Genomic DNA, 19,682 nt, shown 5'->3' on the forward strand with positions numbered 1-19,682 from the left:
CGTGGGAGTTCCTCGCCCGGCAGAAGGGGTGAGTGAGAGGAGCTTCCTGCATGACGGTCCGGGGACTGGAGGCCGCTCCGCGCACGCTGACCGCCATTAGTAAGTTCACCCCGGAAGTAGATGCTAAACTTCCGGGGTAAGCAGGCCGAGATCAGCGGTGGGGGTAGCGCGAGTTCGCGCATGCGCAGTACCGCCTAAAAAAAAACAAACAAACATAAAGAATGCGCCTTATGTAGCCAGCCCCTACCAGACTCATACCCCAAAAAACTCTGCAAAGATTGTATAGCAGAAACCACACAAGGAGCAGCGGTGTCTATTACGGACTTACGCTCCATTATAAGAGAGCAGTTAAAGGCTATGTCACAGGATAAACCACAAAAAAGTAAATCCAAAAAGCCAACACCTTTATCAGACTCTGATAGTGAGCAAGCCGTACTCTCAGATATCTCTATAGCCTCTTCATCATCATCATCATCATCATCATCTTCAGAAATTGAGGGACGTTCATGTTTTCCCTTAGATAGTGTGGATAATCTAGTGAAATCAATAAGAGACACTATGGGGTGTGAGGAAACAAAGGGCGCACAAACCACGCAAGATATAATGTTTGCGGGTTTGGCGGAGAAGAAAAGGAAATGCTTTCCAGTCATTCCAGCAGTGAAGGCATTAATAAAAAGAGAATGGGAGAAACAAGATCAGAGAAGTTTTTTGCCCTCGGCGTCAAAACGGAAATACCCGTTTAGTGACGATGAGTTACTTACGTGGACCAAAATCCCTAAGGTTGACGCAGCTGTTGCCTCTACCTCTAAGCCGTCCACATTGCCTGTTGAAGACGCGGGGTTACTCTCAGACCCTCTAGATCAGTGTTTTTCAACCAGTGTGCCGCGGCACACTAGTGTGCCGCGACACATGGTCGGGTGTGCCGCGGGGGAACGGGAGTCAGCTGTTCTCTGTGCCGACTGTCAAGCTGACAGCCGGCACAGAGAAGCTGCAGCGCGCCGGCTCCCGGAGATCAATTGTACTCGCAGACATCTACCAGCTGCGAGTACAATTGAGGCTCTGACCGCTGGGTCAGAGCGACGCCAGCAGCGTGATCAAGTCATGTGATCACGCTGCTGGCGTCACTATCCGGCGCGCAGGGGACAGAAGACACTTGGTGGTAAGTGCTCCTGTGCTGTGGAGCTGAAGACACCGAAGATTCAGCGTGGGGTGGGTTTATGGGGAGTATGTGGGGGGATTTATTAAGTGTGTGGGGGGATTTATTAAGTGTGGGGGGATTTATTCAGCGTGGGGTGGGTTTATGGGGAGTATGTGGGGGATTTATTAAGTGTGTGGGGGGATTTATTAAGTGTGGGGGGATTTATTCAGCGTGGGGTGGGTTTATGGGGAGTATGTGGGGGGATTTATTAAGTGTGTGCGGGGATTTATTCAGTGTGTGGGGGGGATTTATTCAGTGTGTGGGGGGGATTTATTCAGTGTGTGGGGGGGGATTTATTCAGTGTGTGGGGGGGATTTATTCAGTGTGTGGGGGAATTTATTCAGTGAGTGGGGGGATTTATTCAGTGTATGGGGGGGATTTATTCAGTGTGTACGTGGGGGGGGGCTGGAATTTATTTAGCATGTGTGGGGCAGGGTGCATTTATTCTGTGGAAGGGGATGGATTTATTCTATCGGAAGGGCAGTGGATATATTCTGTGGGGGTGAGTGGGGAGATGGGGGTGGACACAGTAGCGAGGGGAAAAATGTGTGCTGACAGTACTGGGAGCAACGGTGATGGGATGTGTGAGGACAGTATGGGGAGTCGGGGGAATGTGTGAGGGGGGAATGTGTGAGGAGGAAATATGGAGAGAGCAAAGGGGTATGTTAGCAGGGGGGATGTACAGGAGGAGGCTATTAGAAATGTGTGCAGACAGTATGGGGGGATGAAAGTGTGAGTGGACACATAATAGATACTGAGTAGTGTGAGGGTAACAGCCAGGAGGAGACAGTATGCCAAGTAGGAGGAGTGTAATGAAGGGGCACAGTAGAGAGACTGGGCTCTCTATGAGGGACACCGTATGAGAAGGCAGTGTGAAGTATGGAAAAGAGAGAGAGGGTAGTGTGGATGGCATGTACCATAAGAGGGACAGTGAGGGTCATATTATGTGCTGGGAATAAAGTGAGGGGCAATTATTTACTCAGGGGCTCAGCCTAGGGCAGATATTGTTATTCCGGAGCATTATAATAACACTGCTATCTTTAAGGGTGTTGTGTCGGGATGTGCTGCAGAAGACAGGAGAAGATGGAAGTCTGCAGAAACGAGCTCTGCCGGTGGAAGAGAAGAGTCATCATGGCATCTGGACAAGGTGAAGATGAAAAGAAAGAGGCGACTCCACAAACAACGTCATCTATCAGGTACCTGGATGTAAATGTGTTTTTTTTGTGATACTAATTCTCATTTTTATTTGTTAGGAACATTAAAGGGGATGTCCAAGGTTGTGATGAGTCTGCAGTCATACTATGTGACTGCAGACTTCTGAATTCTCACAGTGCACACTGCTATCATAATTCTCTGATGTTGGTGATTTACATACATGCGGTCACGTGCTGACTAGACATGTGTGGCCTCATTCAATGAAAATGAATTGACTGAGGCCGGACACGTCTAGTTAGAATGTGACCAGAAGTATCCAAATCACATACTTGTGCTGTCATGACCGTCCACTCTGGCCACCGGCAAGGGAGAATCCTGAAAGTGTGCAGTGCTTGCGCTGTGAGAATTCAGAAGCCTGCAGTCACATAGAATGACTGCAGACTTTCATCTCAAACCTGGATGCACCATTTTGTGCCATTTTGGTTGGTGGTGTGCCTCGGGATTTTTTAAGTATAAAAAGTGTGCCGCGGCTCAAAAAAGGTTGAAAAACACTGCTCTAGATCGCAAAGCCGAGTCGTCCCTTAAAAGATCCTGGGAGGCAACTACAGGCATATTTAAGCCAGCAATAGCGAGCACTTGTACCGCCAGGTCAATGCTCATCTGGATTGACCAGCTAGACCAAAGCATTGAGAATAAAATGTCACGAGAAAAATTACGAGCTGCTATTCCCTTAATACGAGGTGCAGCAGCCTTTATGGCGGACGCGTCTGCAGATTCTCTCCGCCTAGCAGCTAGATCCGCAGGTCTGGTAAACAATGCAAGACGGGCGTTATGGATGAAAAGCTGGAGAGGGGACGCACAATCAAAATCTAAGATATGCGCAATCCCATGTGAGGGTGAGTTCCTCTTTGGAAAAAGATGACATACTCAAGAAGGCAAAAGACAGGAAAAAGGCTTTTCCTGATACATCTATTCCCTTTTATAGGAGAGCCTTTAAGAGAAGGCCATTCGGCAAGAGAAGGCAGACGGACAGGTCGGCAACATGGTTCCCTAAGGAAGATAAACAAAGAGGTACCATGTTCAGAAGACCCAACCCCCCAAAAGACAGCAAATTCTGAGGATATAACCATTCCAGTAGGGGGCAGATTAAAATTTTTCACTCCCCAGTGGGAAAATATTACAACTAGTTCGTGGATTCTAAATATAATCAGAGATGGAATAAAATTACAATTCTCTCGCTTTCCCCACGAATCATATATTATAACATCTCTCAGCTCGCCTATACAACAGGAGGCCCTCGAGAGTGAAATCCAAACCCTATTATCAAAAGGGGTTTTAGTCCAAGTTCCGGAAGGACAGGAAGGTAGGGGATTCTATTCTCCTCTATTCTTAATTTCCAAACCCGATGGTTCATTCAGAACAATCCTAAACCTCAAAAAGCTTAATTCATTTATTAAAAATGATACATTTAAAATGGAGTCTATAAAATCCACCATAAAGTTACTCTTTCCAAACTGTATGATGGGGGGCATTGATCTAAAAGATGCTTACTACCATCTCCCTATTCATGACAGATACCAGAAGTTCTTCAGGGTAGCGGTGGCAATCAAAGGCAAGATTTGTCATTTCCAGTATGCAGCCATGCCCTTCGGCCTTTCTACAGTGCCAAGGATTTTCACCAAAGTGATTCTAGAGGTGATGGCTTATCTTCGCCAAAAAGAGACATTAATTGTGCCCTACTTAGATGACTTTTTAGTCATCGGAAATTCAGTTTCTCAGTGTGCTGACCGTTTAGCTCATGCAGTTTCATCTCTACAGGATCTAGGTTGGATAATCAATATCGACAAATCCAGACTGACTCCACTGTCACTTCAAGCGTTTCTGGGGTTCCATCTAGACTCCATAACTCAAAAATGTCTGCTCCCTCAGGTAAAAATCTCACTCATCAGACAAAGTCACAACAGCAATAAATAATCCTCACATGACCCTAAGAAAAGCCATGTCATTACTGGGATCTCTTATTTCCTGTATACCTGCAGTCCAGTGGGCACAATACCATACCCGGACACTGCAGCACCAAATCCTCCAAGAGGAAAGACGGCTACTTAGCTTAAATGCAAAGATAACGTTGTCCCAGGAAGTTTTATGTTCTTTAACGTGGTGGCTGGATTCTAACCATTTGATGAGTGGTGTTCCATGGGTAATAACACCATCTCATATTATAACCACTGACGCCAGTCCTCATGGATGGGGCGCTCATATGGGAAATGATTTTTGCCAAGGGTTATGGGACACTGAAGAATGCCACAACTCATCTAATCTGAAAGAACTAAATGCAGTAAGATACGCCTTATGTCATTTTCTCCCACAGCTCCGGGGAAAAGACGTTCGAATCCTTTCCGACAACACCACCACAGTGGCTTATATAAACAGACAAGGAGGTACTCAATCAGAGACTCTGATGTCTTCCGCTGGGAAAATTCTGGATTTGGCAGAAAAACATCTATTATCCCTCACTGCAGTTCACATAAGGGGGAAAAACAACCAGCAGGCAGACTTCTTAAGTCGACATACCCTAAGGCAGGGAGAGTGGTGCCTAAACCATCATATCTTCCAACGGATAGTATCCCTATGGGGTTGTCCGCAAATAGACCTCTTCGCCACGAGAAAAAACAGGCAAGTCCAGAAATTTGCATCCCTATCGTTAGCAGATCATCCGGACATTCTAGACGCTTTCCAAACCCCTTGGCAATACAGTCTAGCGTACGCCTTCCCTCCGATAATATTGTTACCACAGGTTATTCGGAAGATCAGGGAGGATGGAGCGAGAGTTGTACTAATAGCACCATTCTGGCCCAAAAGGCCATGGTTCTCATGCCTACAAGCCATGTCGGTTTCGGACCCTTGGGTCCTCCCCTCGACACCCAACCTTCTCTTCCAGGGTCCGTTTCTCCACCCCCAGGTGGACAATCTCCATCTGACGGCCTGGAATTTGAGAGGCAGATGCTAAAATTAAGGGGATTTTCCGAGGGACTAATTGACACACTCCTCCAAAGTAGAAAACGCTCTACCACAAAAATTTATACAAAAATCTGGAAAAAATTCCTACAGTTCCATAAATCTCCCAACACATCAGAAATTCCAGTACAATCTATATTGGAATTCCTTCAAGAAGGGAGGGAACTAGGTTTAGCTGTAAATACGTTAAAAGTTCACGTATCAGCACTGGGAGCCCTCTATGGCCATAATATTGCAGGAAATAGATGGGTATCCCGATTTATCACGGCTTGTGAAAGGATAAATCCTGTTAATATACCTAGAATTCCACCCTGGGATCTAAATTTAGTTCTACAAGCCCTAACAGATTCTCCATTTGAACCAATAGATTCAGTATCCATTAAATATTTATCACTTAAAACTGTCCTCTTGGTAGCACTGACTTCAGCTAGGAGAATCAGTGACATCCAAGCTCTTTCTATAGATCCACCTTTCCTGCTAACTTTTCAGGATAAGTTGATTCTTAAATTAGACCCTTCCTATCTCCCCAAGGTAGCGAAGAAATTCCATAGGTCACAAGAAATAGTCCTACCCACCTTTTTCAGTAACCCTTCCACTCCTGAGGAATGTAAATATCACACTCTAGATGTTAAAAGAGTAGTTTTAAAATACATTGAAAGGACCAGTAGCTGGCGACAGTGTAGGGCTCTGTTTATATCCTTTCAGGGTCACAAGAAGGGTCATGCAGTCACAAAAAGCACCTTATCCCGGTGGATCAGGGAGTCTATCACACTGGCTTACTCCGCGAGGAAAGAAAACCCTCCGGAAGGCATAACAGCGCACTCTACCAGAGCTATGGCATCCTCCTGGGCCGAAAGAGGAGACGTCCCAATAGAAACCATATGTAAGGCGGCAACTTGGTCAGATCCTTCTACTTTCTATAACCACTATAGGCTTGACCTATCGTCAACTTCTGACCTAGACTTTGGCAGGACTGTCCTCAGCACGGTGGTCCCCCCCTAGGTGATGGTCTCTGAAAGATCTCCTGTAGGGTGCTGTCGTGGCGAGGGGTAAAAAGCCGGATTACTCACCGGTAATACTCTTTTAGTGAGTCCACGACAGCACCCTCTTACATCCCTCCCTATATTAATATAGTACTTACTATTGAGTAAAATTCTTTTAATCATACATGAGCAAATAAGTTTGAAAATGAAATAAATTATATTTGCCTAATACTGGCGGTCCTCCGGGTACTCTGAAATCAAAACTGAGGAGGAAAGGCGGACCGCCCCCGTTTATCTTTCTGTAGGTTTCCTGTTCCTGTGGGGCGGATCCCTCTCTCTCCTGTAGGGTGCTGTCGTGGACTCACTAAAAGAGTATTACCGGTGAGTAATCCGGCTTTTTGTGACTAAAAAGTTAAATGTTCATTTTTTCCTTCCATGTTGCTTCTGCTGCTGTGAAGCACCTGAAGGGTTAATAAACTTCTTGAATGTGGTTTTAAATACCTTGAGGGGTGCAGTTTTTAGAATGGTGTCACTTTTGGGTATTTTCAGCCATATAGACCCCTCAAACTGACTTCAAATGTGAGGTGGTCCCTAAAAAAAATGGTTTTGTAAATTTCGTTAAGTAAAAATGAGAAATCGCTGGTCAAATTTTAACCCTTATAACTTCCTAGCAAAAAAAATTTTGTTTCCAAAATTGTGCTGATGTAAAGTATACATGTGGGAAATGTTATTTATTAACTATTTTGTGTCACAACTCTCTGGTTTAACAGAATAAAAATTCAAAATGTGAAAATTGCGAAATTTTCAAAATTTTCGCCAAATTTCCGTTTTTATCACAAATAAACGCAGAATTTATTGACCTAAATTTACCACTAACATGAAGCCCAATATGTCACGAAAAAACAATCTCAGAACCGCTAGGATCCGTTGAAGCGTTCCTGAGTTATTACCTCATAAAGGGACACTGGTCAGAATTGCAAAAAACGGCAAGGTCTTTAAGGTCAAAATAGGCTGGGTCATGAAGGGGTTAAAACGCGCTTGTTTTTGCCACATTTTGTACTTGCGCTTTCTTTCATGCTGCAGATTTGAAACTGCTTCAAGTCTTTTTGGAATAAATGCAACGTGTGAGATTTCAGGGATCTGCTTGATGGTAGTAGGAAATGCTTCAGTTTTTGTGACAAAGCGTAGTGGAAAATACGTAACTAAAACGCACCTAGTATTTAACGTGTACACATGCCTTAGCGATATGTGTACATGTTAAATAATTGCAGACATTTCTGCATCAAAAAGTGTCCTTTGGCAGGAAAAACACTGCATAAAAAAGTGCAATTTTGCTGCATTTTTGATGCATGTTTTTATATGCGCTTTTTTCCCAGTCGTTAGATTGGGGGGAAAATCTGAAAGAATTGAAATACTGTAGTTTTGAAACTGCTTCAAATCTGTTAAGACAAAATAAGCAACCTGTTCATGAGACTTCAAGAATTTCACTCACTTTAGTGTTTGTGACAAAACTGTGTGGAATAAATGCAGAAAATACTTAACGTGTACACACACCGTTAAGATAAGTTCACATGCAGCATGTCCGTTCTGTCAGCGGTTTTTCCCAGGCCGTGGGGTCTGAGTCAGTGTCCATTTTGGTAGAGTCTGTATAAAAGAGACCAACTCCTAAAATAAATAAATATATATATATATACTCAAAATCAGTAGTATCCCGCTCTATACAAATCCACAGTTCTTGCCCGATTTGGGTGAAATTTGGCATGCCCCCTCTCCACCCACAGGATCAGAATCCTGCGCACATTACATCTCTTTAGCGCCCTCCCCCCCCAAGGCATGACATTGGGGCCCCCAAAGATAGGCCCTATACCTATAATGGAGGAAGGTGAAAGTAAAAGTGCTGAGGGGGAAACAACAGTTGAGACTGACAGGGACGGATTATAGTGACGGCGCCAAAGAGTCGCTGCTAAAGGGGCTGCACCACCACACACAACACACAAACACCATACAAACATCACACAGACAGCACACATACACCAACCCACAAGCACAACACCACACAAACCCCAGACCACTCTAGACACACACAACACAAACACCACCCCACAAATACACCTCCCCATAAATACCACATACATACACACACACACACACACACACACACACACACACACACACACACACACACACACACACACACACACTCAGAGGGATGCACCCTACGCACACAGACGAACATTACTGAGCAGCAATATTGGTCAGGCAAAAAATGCCTCATAGTAAGATTGTCATTATTGCTTACTATACAGGGAACTTTCATCACTGAAGCTGCTGAGGTAAAGTGAAAGCTGACCTCTGCTTGGTTACTATGGGCAACTAGACAACAACAGTGTTACGACAAATTAGTAAAATGCCAAAATAAAAATTTAAAGTGGAAACATTTTTTTTACTGTAGCACTCTGAAAATGTCAATTTCAGGATGACACAGAAAATTTTACTTTAGCTACCATAATCAACAATGTAACATATTTTTCCACAAGCGAAGCAGCAGGTGTTCTACTAGTTTATAATAAATAGGATACAGTAGTACAATGCAGGATGTGTTGGAAAGGTTTCCATAAGAATTTGGGAAAGTTATGAAAGGTCCTATAAATGGTGTTTTACGCTGCATTTTCTGTGAATAAAATGAACTTTATTAAACATGTCCTGTATACCGTACAATGCACACATGTGATCCACACCCCAAAAAAAAAAACACTGCAAAAAATGCAGCAGACAAACATGCGTTTTAGAAGTAATGTTTTTACTGCCAAGAAAATGCGTGGTAAATTATGGTGGACATATGGATGGCATATTTACTTTTAACCTTTAATTTATTTGGGATCCATACACCTTGTTAAGTGTCTCCTCTTTACAAACTGCACATTTATGCTCATCACATGCTCATACCCTGCATATAACATTATGGCCTCAGTTTAATGCAGCCTTAGTTTAAACTGATGCCTCCAATGGGCACCCCATAAGGTACAATTGAAAAGAACATACGCAATTTATTTATATCTATTTCCTGTTATATGGATGACTTTAGTGTTCAACTAACCCCATGGACATGCCTAAAAGTGGCCAGCATTTACTATTGTTCTATATCCACTGCTCCCCCAAATAATCCATATTTTGAATTCTATTCTTTTTAAATTCACCTTCCAGAGATGTTTGTGTTTTTTTTTTTATTTATTTGGTGTCAATTTATATGTGCTGTACTAAAGGGGCATAACACATACACATTTTTGGGGGTGTCTTTAGGCTGCTCTGCGTTATTACAATGTGAACATATCGCTCCTTTCTAAAAACCATAAAAAGTAGCACCAAATACAAAGGCTCAGATCTCTACAACCGTATGGCGAATAAAAAAAAAAAAAATAATAATTGGGAGGAGCAGAAATAAAATACCGTAACAGCAAAAACTGTCCACTTTACCTTAGCGACAGCTTCTCCTTAATGTGTATGTTAGGAGCTTTAATGCCGATGTTAAACATGATGTGAATGTAGCCTCCCTTACTGATTTGAAAGCAAGTTTATTAGCTGAATTGATACATAATTTATCTTCTTGCCCAAAATATTTCTTAAATTGCCGCTCGGGCTTGTTGCATAGTGTGAATCCCGTATGAGAAAAGGCAGCACTCGAGTATTGCTCAAGATTATCCAGGTCGCATTTTGTTTGCTTCATCATTCCCTTCCATGGAACCTCGGCATAGAGCAGTCTACTCTTTTCCATGCTTGTTTGATGGTGCGTTCACATATAACAAATTTCTATAAGTTTTCAGTTGATCTGAATCCACAGAAAAGGTGAGAAGTGTAGGATTACTGGGGTCCCACAGCTGAAACAACTCTTGATCCCCAGGATGAGGCATCCAAGTTCTCCATTCACGCTCACTGTATGACTGCAGAGACAGGTTTGAATGTCGCTCGGTTGTTTCTTCTCTCATAGACTTCCATAGACTTTGGAGCAGCAGGGTACATCCTCCTCACTGTGAAAGAATGATGGACGCTGGGGGTCCCAATGATCTTGTATTCATCAAATCCACTGTGGATAGGTGATAAATGTTTGTTGGGAAACAAAAAGCAAAACACACCATATGAACATAGTATAAATACACACTCCTAAATGTGTGATAACATACACTTGTACGTCTAGGGAACTGGAATGTAACCTCTTTTACCAGCTAATATCGTTATGTGTTATAACCAAGTGTCTGTCTCTTCTTGCAGGATTGAAAGGAATAACACAGACATCTGCATTTGTGCCTATGTCTGAAAGCAATGCTTTCCACCCCCAAGTGAAGACCCTGGCTTCCCCTGTAGATGCCAAGCAACAGCTGCAAAGGAAAATCCAGAAAAAGCAGCAAGAACAAAAGCTGCAGTCCCCTTTACCAGGAGAGCTGCAAATGAAAAAACAAGATGGGCCTGCACCCAATGGAATTACTAGTATTTGTAATGGAAGCCCTGCAATCCTTTCTCCTCAGCCTATTGGAATTGTTGTAGCCGCTGTTCCGAGCCCAATTCCGGTAATTTCCATGTATTAGCCAATGGTCTCAAAGCAATTTTGCGATGTAAATTTGACATCTAGGTCTGCACTGGCCTTAGATCCAATTCTGCTTTACAGTTACATTTTTAGTTAATTCCCCTTAGCATTCTCTGCTGGATCTGGATCATTATATTTCTGGGAATTGTAGTATTTAGGCTGTGTGCACACGTTGCTGATTTTTCGCGTTTTTTTTTCACGTTTTTTCACGATAAAAACGCTATAAAATCGCAAAAAAAAGCATACAATATGCATCCCATCATTTAGAATGAATTCCGCATGTTTTGTGCACATGATGCGTTTTTTCCCCATAAAAAAACGCATCGCGGTAAAAAAAAAGCAGCATGTTCATTAATTTTGCGGGTTTTTTTTTTTTTCCGGATTTCCCACTATAAAATGCATTGGGAAATGTCCGGAAAAAAACGTGCAAAAACGCATGCAGATTTCTTGCAGAAAATTTCGGGTTTTTGTCAGGAATTTTCTGCAAGAAATCCTGAATGTGTGCACATAGCCTTACAAGAAGTGCTACACAGTGGTCTGATGCAGGGAAAGCTAAAGATAGACATACATTTATACTGACTTTTTTTTTTTTTTAAAGAAATTAAGTTAAAGTTGGATGGGCTCCATGATTGGGGCCCTGTGAGTTAACATTTAAATGAGGAGCTAGGCAAGTGCCTACTTTCACATAGTCAATGTCCTGACTCTTTATTTGCTACTTAATCCATAAATGGCATTACTTGTCAAATTTGTCTTTATTCACAAATAACATTTTCAGCCACTTTAACTTAAATGGCACGTGTCACAATCATTATTTTTGTATTAATAATCATTAATATGATTTATATAAATATAAAACAAAATAAAATGTACTGTTTTAACATATTTTTTAAATTCACTTTTCTGCAGCTGCCAGTGCTGCTTCTTTTATTTGCTGGTTGTAAGTGTTAGAGAATGACGCTTGCACTCCACGTATATGGCAGCCCCAGGCAATAGTGGACTGCGGCCGGTGTCTTATTTAAAGGGAACCTGTCATTTAGAAAATGCAGGCATCTTGATCTAGAGTAGGGAGAGCAGAGCAGCTTCATATTCTGAAACATTGTACCATACCTTGTAATTTAGTGGTCTAAATCTCTGGTCTTAGTGAATTTTTTAGGTGTTCCTATACGGTTATCCAAATTTGGTTCTGTCTGAAAATCCATACAGGGGGAGGTTGTACATCATTAAATGAGACCGCCTACTGGACTCTAAAAAACCAGAATGACCGGTTTAGAGAAATAAAACGCATTGATAATATTTTCTGAATCTTTTCCAATAAAATGCTCAGTAACCCCTGCTCTATAACTTGCTGCATTTTTATTGTGAAAGATTACCTTTAATCCCTACTCGACTAGCGAATCTTATGATTTGGCATTTTTGTTGTTCCCTCCTCTTCTTTCAAGAGACATTTTTTAAAAAATTTTTCCATCGACATAACTGTATGACGGCTTGTTTTCAGGATGAGGTGCAGTTTTGAATGACGCCATTCATTTTACCATTCAGTGTATTTCAAGACAGGAAAAAAATGCCAAGTTCAATTGCGAAAAATAATTCTATTCTGCGGTTGGATTTTGGTTTTATGGCATATATTGCATAAAAAATACATGTCAACGTGATTCTGCAACTCAGTGCGTTGATAGCAGTATATTTTTTTTTATTTAATCTGAAAGTAATTTTAAAAAATATATAAATAAAACTGCAGCTTTTATTGATTCCATTTTGAGGTTGATATGACGTTTTGATCGCTTATTGTTACATTTTTGTGGCATTGCGGTGATGGAAAAAGGGAAATCTGATGTTTCAATCTTTTTTCAAAAAAATGTTTACAGATTGAGTTAATTTTATATTTTGATCACTCCTTTACGGTCATGGTAATACAAAATGTTTGCTTTTTACATTATTTTTACTTCCTCATTTTTAATGAGGGAAGAACGGAGTGATTCCAATTTATTTATTGTTTTTATAAACTGTTTTCAACCTTATTTTTTTAGTACCCTTAGGAGGTTTGAACCTTTGATCGTCCAAATGTTTATACTATATACTGTATCATTGCAGTATATAATAAAAATAAATTACTGTCTCCTATGAACACCTTTAACAGGCTGGTCTTCATAGTAGTACTGTAATGGCAGGCATGAGAGCCTTCACGGAGGCCCCTGGCTGTAATGGAAACCCATCAGCACCATACAATGGAACTGCATGCACCCCGATTTCTCACGATTGAATGCAGCATTTTAGTGGTTAACAGTAGCAGGCAAAGCTCAGCAATCATCTACCGACTCCTGGGCCTGCCTCAAAATCTTGGGAACTGACATTGGATGTAATCATATGTCAGTAAAGCGTTAAATAGCTATAACTTTTTTTTTTTTTTATCAATGGCATTACAAGCGAAGATAAGATTTTTGTATTTTTTATTTTGCAAAGGAAAAAACGCCTTTTTCTCAACTTAAGACACTTGGTGAAGTTTTGTACTTCGCTACACTGATGGGTTCACAGCTACACTGCACATTTCTGCTCTATACACTATTAGTGTCACCTTTGAGCGTGTGTTACAAGGAGGTAGGACAGCATTATCTCTGCTTTTGTAAGTATGCAGTGTACAGAAGTTATCAATCAAGTTAGCCATTCACTCTTCTTTGAGAGGAGCTAGTAGAAAAAGATAATTTGAAATCATGTAATGGTCAGAAATAATGCTGCTCCTCATTTAATCACATATAACGCTTAACCTGGAAAGTCACTAAAAGTTTAGCTATGTTTTAATAAATATTGGTATTCCACATAAAACACCAATTCCAGAGCAATCTTTTTTCCTAAATATAGAATTGTGTGTTTCCTCTGTGCTTGTTCCTTTTATCCCTCTTACAAATGTATGAATTGTCAAGTGAGCGTTAGTGTTCCCCTCAGATTCCGTCAGCCCTGATTGGACAGGGTCAGACTGTGTGAGGAGACCCCAACTGTCAAACCCAAGTTTAATAATGTTTACAAACGCCTAGATATTTTGAAATGGTCAATACTGAGCACTTGGTTGCCTATAAAGCATTATCATAACTTCTTTGTACTAAACTATTACTTTTCTTTGTAACAGGTGCAAAGAACACGTCCACTTGTGACCTCGCCTAGTCCGATCGGATCCTCTGAAGGGAAGGTTCTACCGTTAAATGTTCAAGTAGTTACTCAGCACATGCAGTCTGTAAAGCAGTCACCAAAGACTCCCCAAAATATTCCAGCAAGTCCTGTTGGTGATCGATCTGCTAGACATCGCTACGCTCAGATTTTGCCTAAGCCAGCCAGTTCTAATCCTTTGACGATCCGTTCACCCACCACTGTGGTTATCACCAGTAGCCCAATTAAGAATGTGGTGCCAGCATCACATGTTAGCGCTTTGAATGTTGTGAAAATGACCACAATATCTCTTGCTCCAAGTAATGCTACTACTTCTGTGAAACAGACAACGCCTGTCAACAACAGTGGGAGTTTAACAGATGACAATAGGACTGTGCCACAAATAAAAAATGGCTCTGTAGTTTCTTTGCAATCTCCTGTACCTCGGATGAGTACCCCTGTGGCATCTTCAGTAGAGGTAAAAACTGAGCCTGAAATACTGACTGAAGAGAACCAAGTACAGTGCAAAGAGAACACGGATGGTTCCAAGTCTAGAAAAGCTACGCCTGTTATGTTACTTACACCCAAAGTTAGTCAGGATAAACAATCTCTAGATGTTACTCGTGACACTCAGACTGTTAAAGCCCTTGATCAAAGGGCAGAGGGAACAAGGACCAAATGTAAAAGTCGCTCATTTGAAGGCACTTCTGTTTCCTCAGCCAGCAGCAGTCAAGGTACTGTGACTCTGTGTGTTGCATCCCCAATTTTATTCAACAGTGGCCCCAGTCCAATCACTATACATGATCCTGCTGGAAGAGACAACAGATTGTCTAGTAAAAGTCCCAGGAAACGCTTAACTGCTACAGTGCAGGACTCGCAGATACCACCTGCAAAAAAATCCCTTATTGGCCAGCTCTGTTCAGCCACTTCAGAATGTCTGAGACCCGGAACACTTAGTGGTGTTAAGAAAGTTCAGAAAGTACTGACATCGAAAAATGATCACGCAGTAAATGTTGTTTTAGTACCCAGTGGTGGCACAATGCAAGGAAATAGTGCAGAGATGGTAACAAATTTTTCCTTGCGCTGTGTTGAAAAGACCACTGATCCTCCCCAAGAGCTTATAGCCACATCCCAGGACATTAAAGTGAAACTAGAAGGTAGTGTGTTTAAATTTGTGAATGATTCAAAGTCTGCGATCCCCTTTGATCAAAACACTTGGCAGGAGATTGCTGAAAGTTCAAATTTCACATCGGGTGATTGTGAGCAGACTCAAACTATTGGTGTCCTGGATATACCAGGAACTTCTGGTGCTGATAACTTGCAAAAAACAGTGTGGGAACCTGTAGACTTTGAAGGACTACCACAAGACGCTTACAGCCAGCAACTTGAGGATTCATCTTTGAATCAGCTTCAAGCACATTCTAACCAGTTACCTCAGCGCTCTGATCTCACAGACCCTCCTACCACTGACAGTTTCTTTTCATTTGATGATGATCTCACACAAGATAGCATTGTTGAGGAGTTGGTACTTATGGAGGAGCAAATGTCAATGAATAATAACTCTCAGAATTATGGTAGTTTAGGAATGGTGCTCCAAAACCAAGCGTCAGCTGCCCATGGTACACCAGTGCCCACACATTCAAATAGTGCCCACTTCTTTCATACAGTACATAGCTCTGTAACTCCAGTTCACACACCTACTCCAACACCCACTCCAACTTTGACTCCAACTCCTACTTCAGAGATGATTTCTGGCCCTCAAAGTTTGTCGAGAGAGAGCCCATGCTCGCGGTTAGCTCAGACAACACCTGTAGATAGTGCTTTGGGAAGTAGCCGGCATACCCCTGTTGGGACCCCACATTCTAACTGCAGCAGTAGTGTTCCTCCAAGCCCAGTTGAATGCAGGAATCCATTTGCTTTTACCCCTATAAACTCCAGCATCTCTTTTCATGATGCTAGCATAGTTTCGAGTAGCCCTGTAAAGCCAATGCAGAGGCCCATGGCTACTCATCCAGACAAGACAAAGCTGGAATGGATGAATAATGGATACAGCTCTGTTGGTAATTCTTCCGTTTCCTCCCATGGTATTCTTCCAAGTTATAAAGAGCTGGTAGAAGACAGTTTCAGAAAGCCACATGCTTTTGCTGTACCAGGTCAGTCATATCAGTCTCAGACGAGACATCATGACAATCACTTTGGACGTTTGACTCCTGTATCTCCAGTTCAGCATCAGCTGCCTTCATTAAGCACTACCAGCAAACAGGAGGGCTTTGCAGTTCCCGCTCCTCTAGACAACAAAGGAACGGGTGCTACTGGAAATGGTAATTTCAGGTGTCGTAGTGTCAGCCCAGCCGTTCATCGGCAACGCAATTTAAGTGGAAATACAAATTGCCCCATTTCAAATGCTTCTCGATCTAATGCTAGTCCTTTTGGATCCATAGTAACTCCAGAAGTTCAAAATATACTTGCAAATGTCCAGACAGACACCAGTGCCAACAGCATAGCGCAAAGAAGTCAGTCTGTCCCGTTAACTGTAATGATGCAGACCGCTTTTCCATCTTTACAGAAACAAGCTAACACACAGAACATCACTCACGTTTTATTGAACAAACTGGATTCTGACCGTGATGATGCCGTGCGTGGGCTGGGAATAAACAATATGCCTTCTAACTATACTGCAAGAATGAATCTCACTCAGATTTTGGAAACATCTCCAATGTTTTCTGGTGCCAATCAACAAAATATGATGAATTCCAGCACTTCAGCTTATGAATTCCAAACGCCAGCTTACCTCACAAAGAACAGCAGTACTGATCCAATTGGTTTTACTACTGGAGACAACCAAGCACAATCTGAAATGGGAGAGCAGCAACTTGATTTCAACAGCACTGTTAAAGACCTGTTAGATGGGGAAAGCCTCCAAACCAACCAGCAACTTGTTGTTCAAGTGGCTTCAGATTTGAACAATGCCTCTGATTTCTCCAGCGACATCCGGTTGTCTTCTGACCTCTCAGGCAGCATTAATGATCTGAACACTTTAGATCCAAACTTGTTGTTTGATCCAGGGCGGCAGCATGTACAGGACGATGAAGCTACACTGGAGGAGCTGAACAATGATCCTTTGTTCCAGCAGATCTGTAATGAATCTATTAACTCTATGACCTCCACTGGATTTGAATGGATAGAAAGTAAAGACCATCCTACAGTTGAAATGTTGGGTTAAACTTGTACTATAATGTAGCACACTGTATCAAACAAAAGGCAGACATTTGTATTTGTCTTAATGGAAGTGCCTCCCGCAGCAGAAACATTTATAATTACGAGATTTTCAAAAAGTTTGCTGCACAGGTTCTCTATATTTCATCTGTTCTTCACATGATAATTAATCTGCAGTGCATTGGGCAGTTAATGAGCCAGTATTAAGTCCATTTTTTTGTTTTTGCTACACTAATTAAACCAGTATAACCGTTGTAGATAAACCTCGAACATGCTACTGCTGACGTGCCCTATAATTCTTTTAACGGCAAAGGAAAACTGCCCATTTTGAAGACATGGAGACTTGAGTACCTATAAAAAAAAATACCATATCATTTGTGGCATATGTATTTTAAAGAAAAAAAAGTTATTTATTGCATTGAGGATAACTCCTTTTGAACAGCTGTAAATTAAGAAAATGCACTAAGATGTAAATTTTTCATGTTTATTGTTATTTTAACACATGACCTCACATTATCTTTTATGCATTTTATTTTTTTTTTATCCGAGACATCCGCATAAGCAAAAAAAAAAAAAGTGATTCTTCGGTGAAGGTATAAATGGTGTAGTTTGAAAGCATCTGGGAAGTATCCAGTCTCATTTGACAAGATACTTCCTCGGACTTCCCCTTTCAAGTGGAACCAATGTTAAGCTTTGAGATTTCTAATATTTGTACATATTAGAAACTGTGTCTTTGTCGCATGTGTTCAGTTACCCAGAAAAGTTACTAATGGACTACAAATAACATTTCATTTCTTACTCCTTTTTACGTAAGATGCTTGCATGCCGAGCAATGGCTATCCTACTTAGGGAGTAAAAAAAGTTATTCCTGAACGCCAGATACTACATATAGGAAAAAGTATTTCCTATGGAGATTTTATTTTGCATTTGTCACTTTCTTATCCCAACTATCCAAGATTGCTGTGTGTTTGAGCAGCTTTCTTCTATTCATTTTATAACCAAACATGCCATTTGAAAGTAAGCTGATTTTTTTTCTTTTTTTGTTGTTGTTTCTTTTGCATGTTGAGGAATTTTAGCTCTGTGAACAATCTTTGGGTAGGTTCATACTTCCACATACTATTGTTTTACCATTGGCGGCACTTCATAAATATAAGTTTGCTGAGTAAAAATGCAAAACTCCCACTGACAACCGTGTTGGCCCAATTCATAGTTTAATGGAAGTTGTAGTTGTATAGGATATTAAATATTGATTGTGTTTTTATCTTCGCCAGCTTTCGTCTTTTAAAAGAGAAAAATAGATATAAAAATGCAAAATAGACAATTAGCGTTGTATATCATTTTACCAAAAGGTGCTACAGCCAACTCAGAGCTCTGTAAACCTGATTGTGATAGTGAGTTTACTTGGCTGTTCTATGTGTTTGCTGGTATTTTTAGTTTTGGTTTTTTTTCAGTACCTGCTCTTAGTACTTTTCACTATTGTACATTGAGATGGAGCACTATTGCGTACCAAAGTATTAAAAGACAAAAAAAAAAAGTGGAAGAAAAAAATAAAACCCCAAAGGGTAATTTGAATTATTTTGGTCTAAGCAGCCATTTTTAAGGCAACTTGTGAATTGAAAAATGTCAAGGGCATTTGGACCATAGCTAGTAATTTACTGTTTATTCTATAGTAGTTAAAAAGAATATATGCTTTCTGATCTATTTACCGCTTGACCATTTTGCACTGTTTGCCGAATGTGTAACGTAGGCTCTTCTTGCGGTGAAAGCTCAATTTGCTATCCTTGACATCTAAAAATTGGCAGCGGATTATATGTACAGTATTGCAGCAAACACGTAACATTTTTGCTGGAAGGCATTTTCTTGGGAGTAGTGCCTGTTCTTATTGCCTGTAAACTGCTTAAAAAGAGGTTTCATGCATCCTGATCTTATAGGAACAGTGCTTGAAACGAAGAGCATTAATTACAAAGAAGTTCTCAGGTTCACTTCTTGCACTAAACTTCTTTTGAACCTGTGGCACGGCACCTCTTTTTGGATAAATGCAACTATTTTGCCCCAGATTTAAAGTAGAAAAATAAAAAAAAAAGTGATGAAATTCATTATATTAACAATGCGGAATGTCATACAAATGACAGACAATTGTCTTATGTAGCAATGTGCATTAATCTCAGTGAGATATTTATATTTCTTATTCTCTTACATGAGAATATTACAGCAGGAAGAAATTACGTTTATTTGCTTCACCGTGTTAATACATGATCACAAAATGTGCATGTGTGTATTACCTTGTACAGTCTCAGTATATTCCTGTAACCACTTTTGCTGTACTAAATACTTGTCCTGTGTTGACCAGACAAGCTTTGTTATTAAGTTGTTTTTTTTTATTTTAAATTTTTAA

General features: G+C 41.0%; 2 protein-coding genes across 2 annotated transcripts in view; both read left to right on the plus strand.

Moving 5' to 3' along the window:
• Positions 1-18,803, plus strand: part of RFX7 (regulatory factor X7) — a 133,296-nt gene extending 114,493 nt beyond the window's left edge. The window contains exons 8-9 of the mRNA XM_069765947.1: positions 10,621-10,916; positions 14,055-18,803. Of these exons, the coding sequence (XP_069622048.1) occupies positions 10,621-10,916; positions 14,055-17,294 (3,536 nt within the window). The 3' untranslated portion in view covers positions 17,295-18,803. The remainder of the gene's footprint in view (positions 1-10,620; positions 10,917-14,054) is intronic.
• LOC138676534 (uncharacterized) lies at positions 1,576-5,483 on the plus strand. Its single transcript, XM_069765946.1, has 2 exons — positions 1,576-3,249; positions 3,339-5,483. The coding sequence occupies exons 1-2, from the start codon at positions 2,784-2,786 to the stop codon at positions 4,325-4,327; spliced, it is 1,455 nt and encodes a 484-aa protein (XP_069622047.1). The 5' UTR covers positions 1,576-2,783; the 3' UTR covers positions 4,328-5,483.
• Positions 18,804-19,682: the final 879 nt, after the last annotated feature.

This window comes from Ranitomeya imitator, chromosome 4, assembly GCF_032444005.1.
Source record: "Ranitomeya imitator isolate aRanImi1 chromosome 4, aRanImi1.pri, whole genome shotgun sequence".
NCBI classification, from domain to species: Eukaryota; Metazoa; Chordata; class Amphibia; order Anura; family Dendrobatidae; genus Ranitomeya; species Ranitomeya imitator.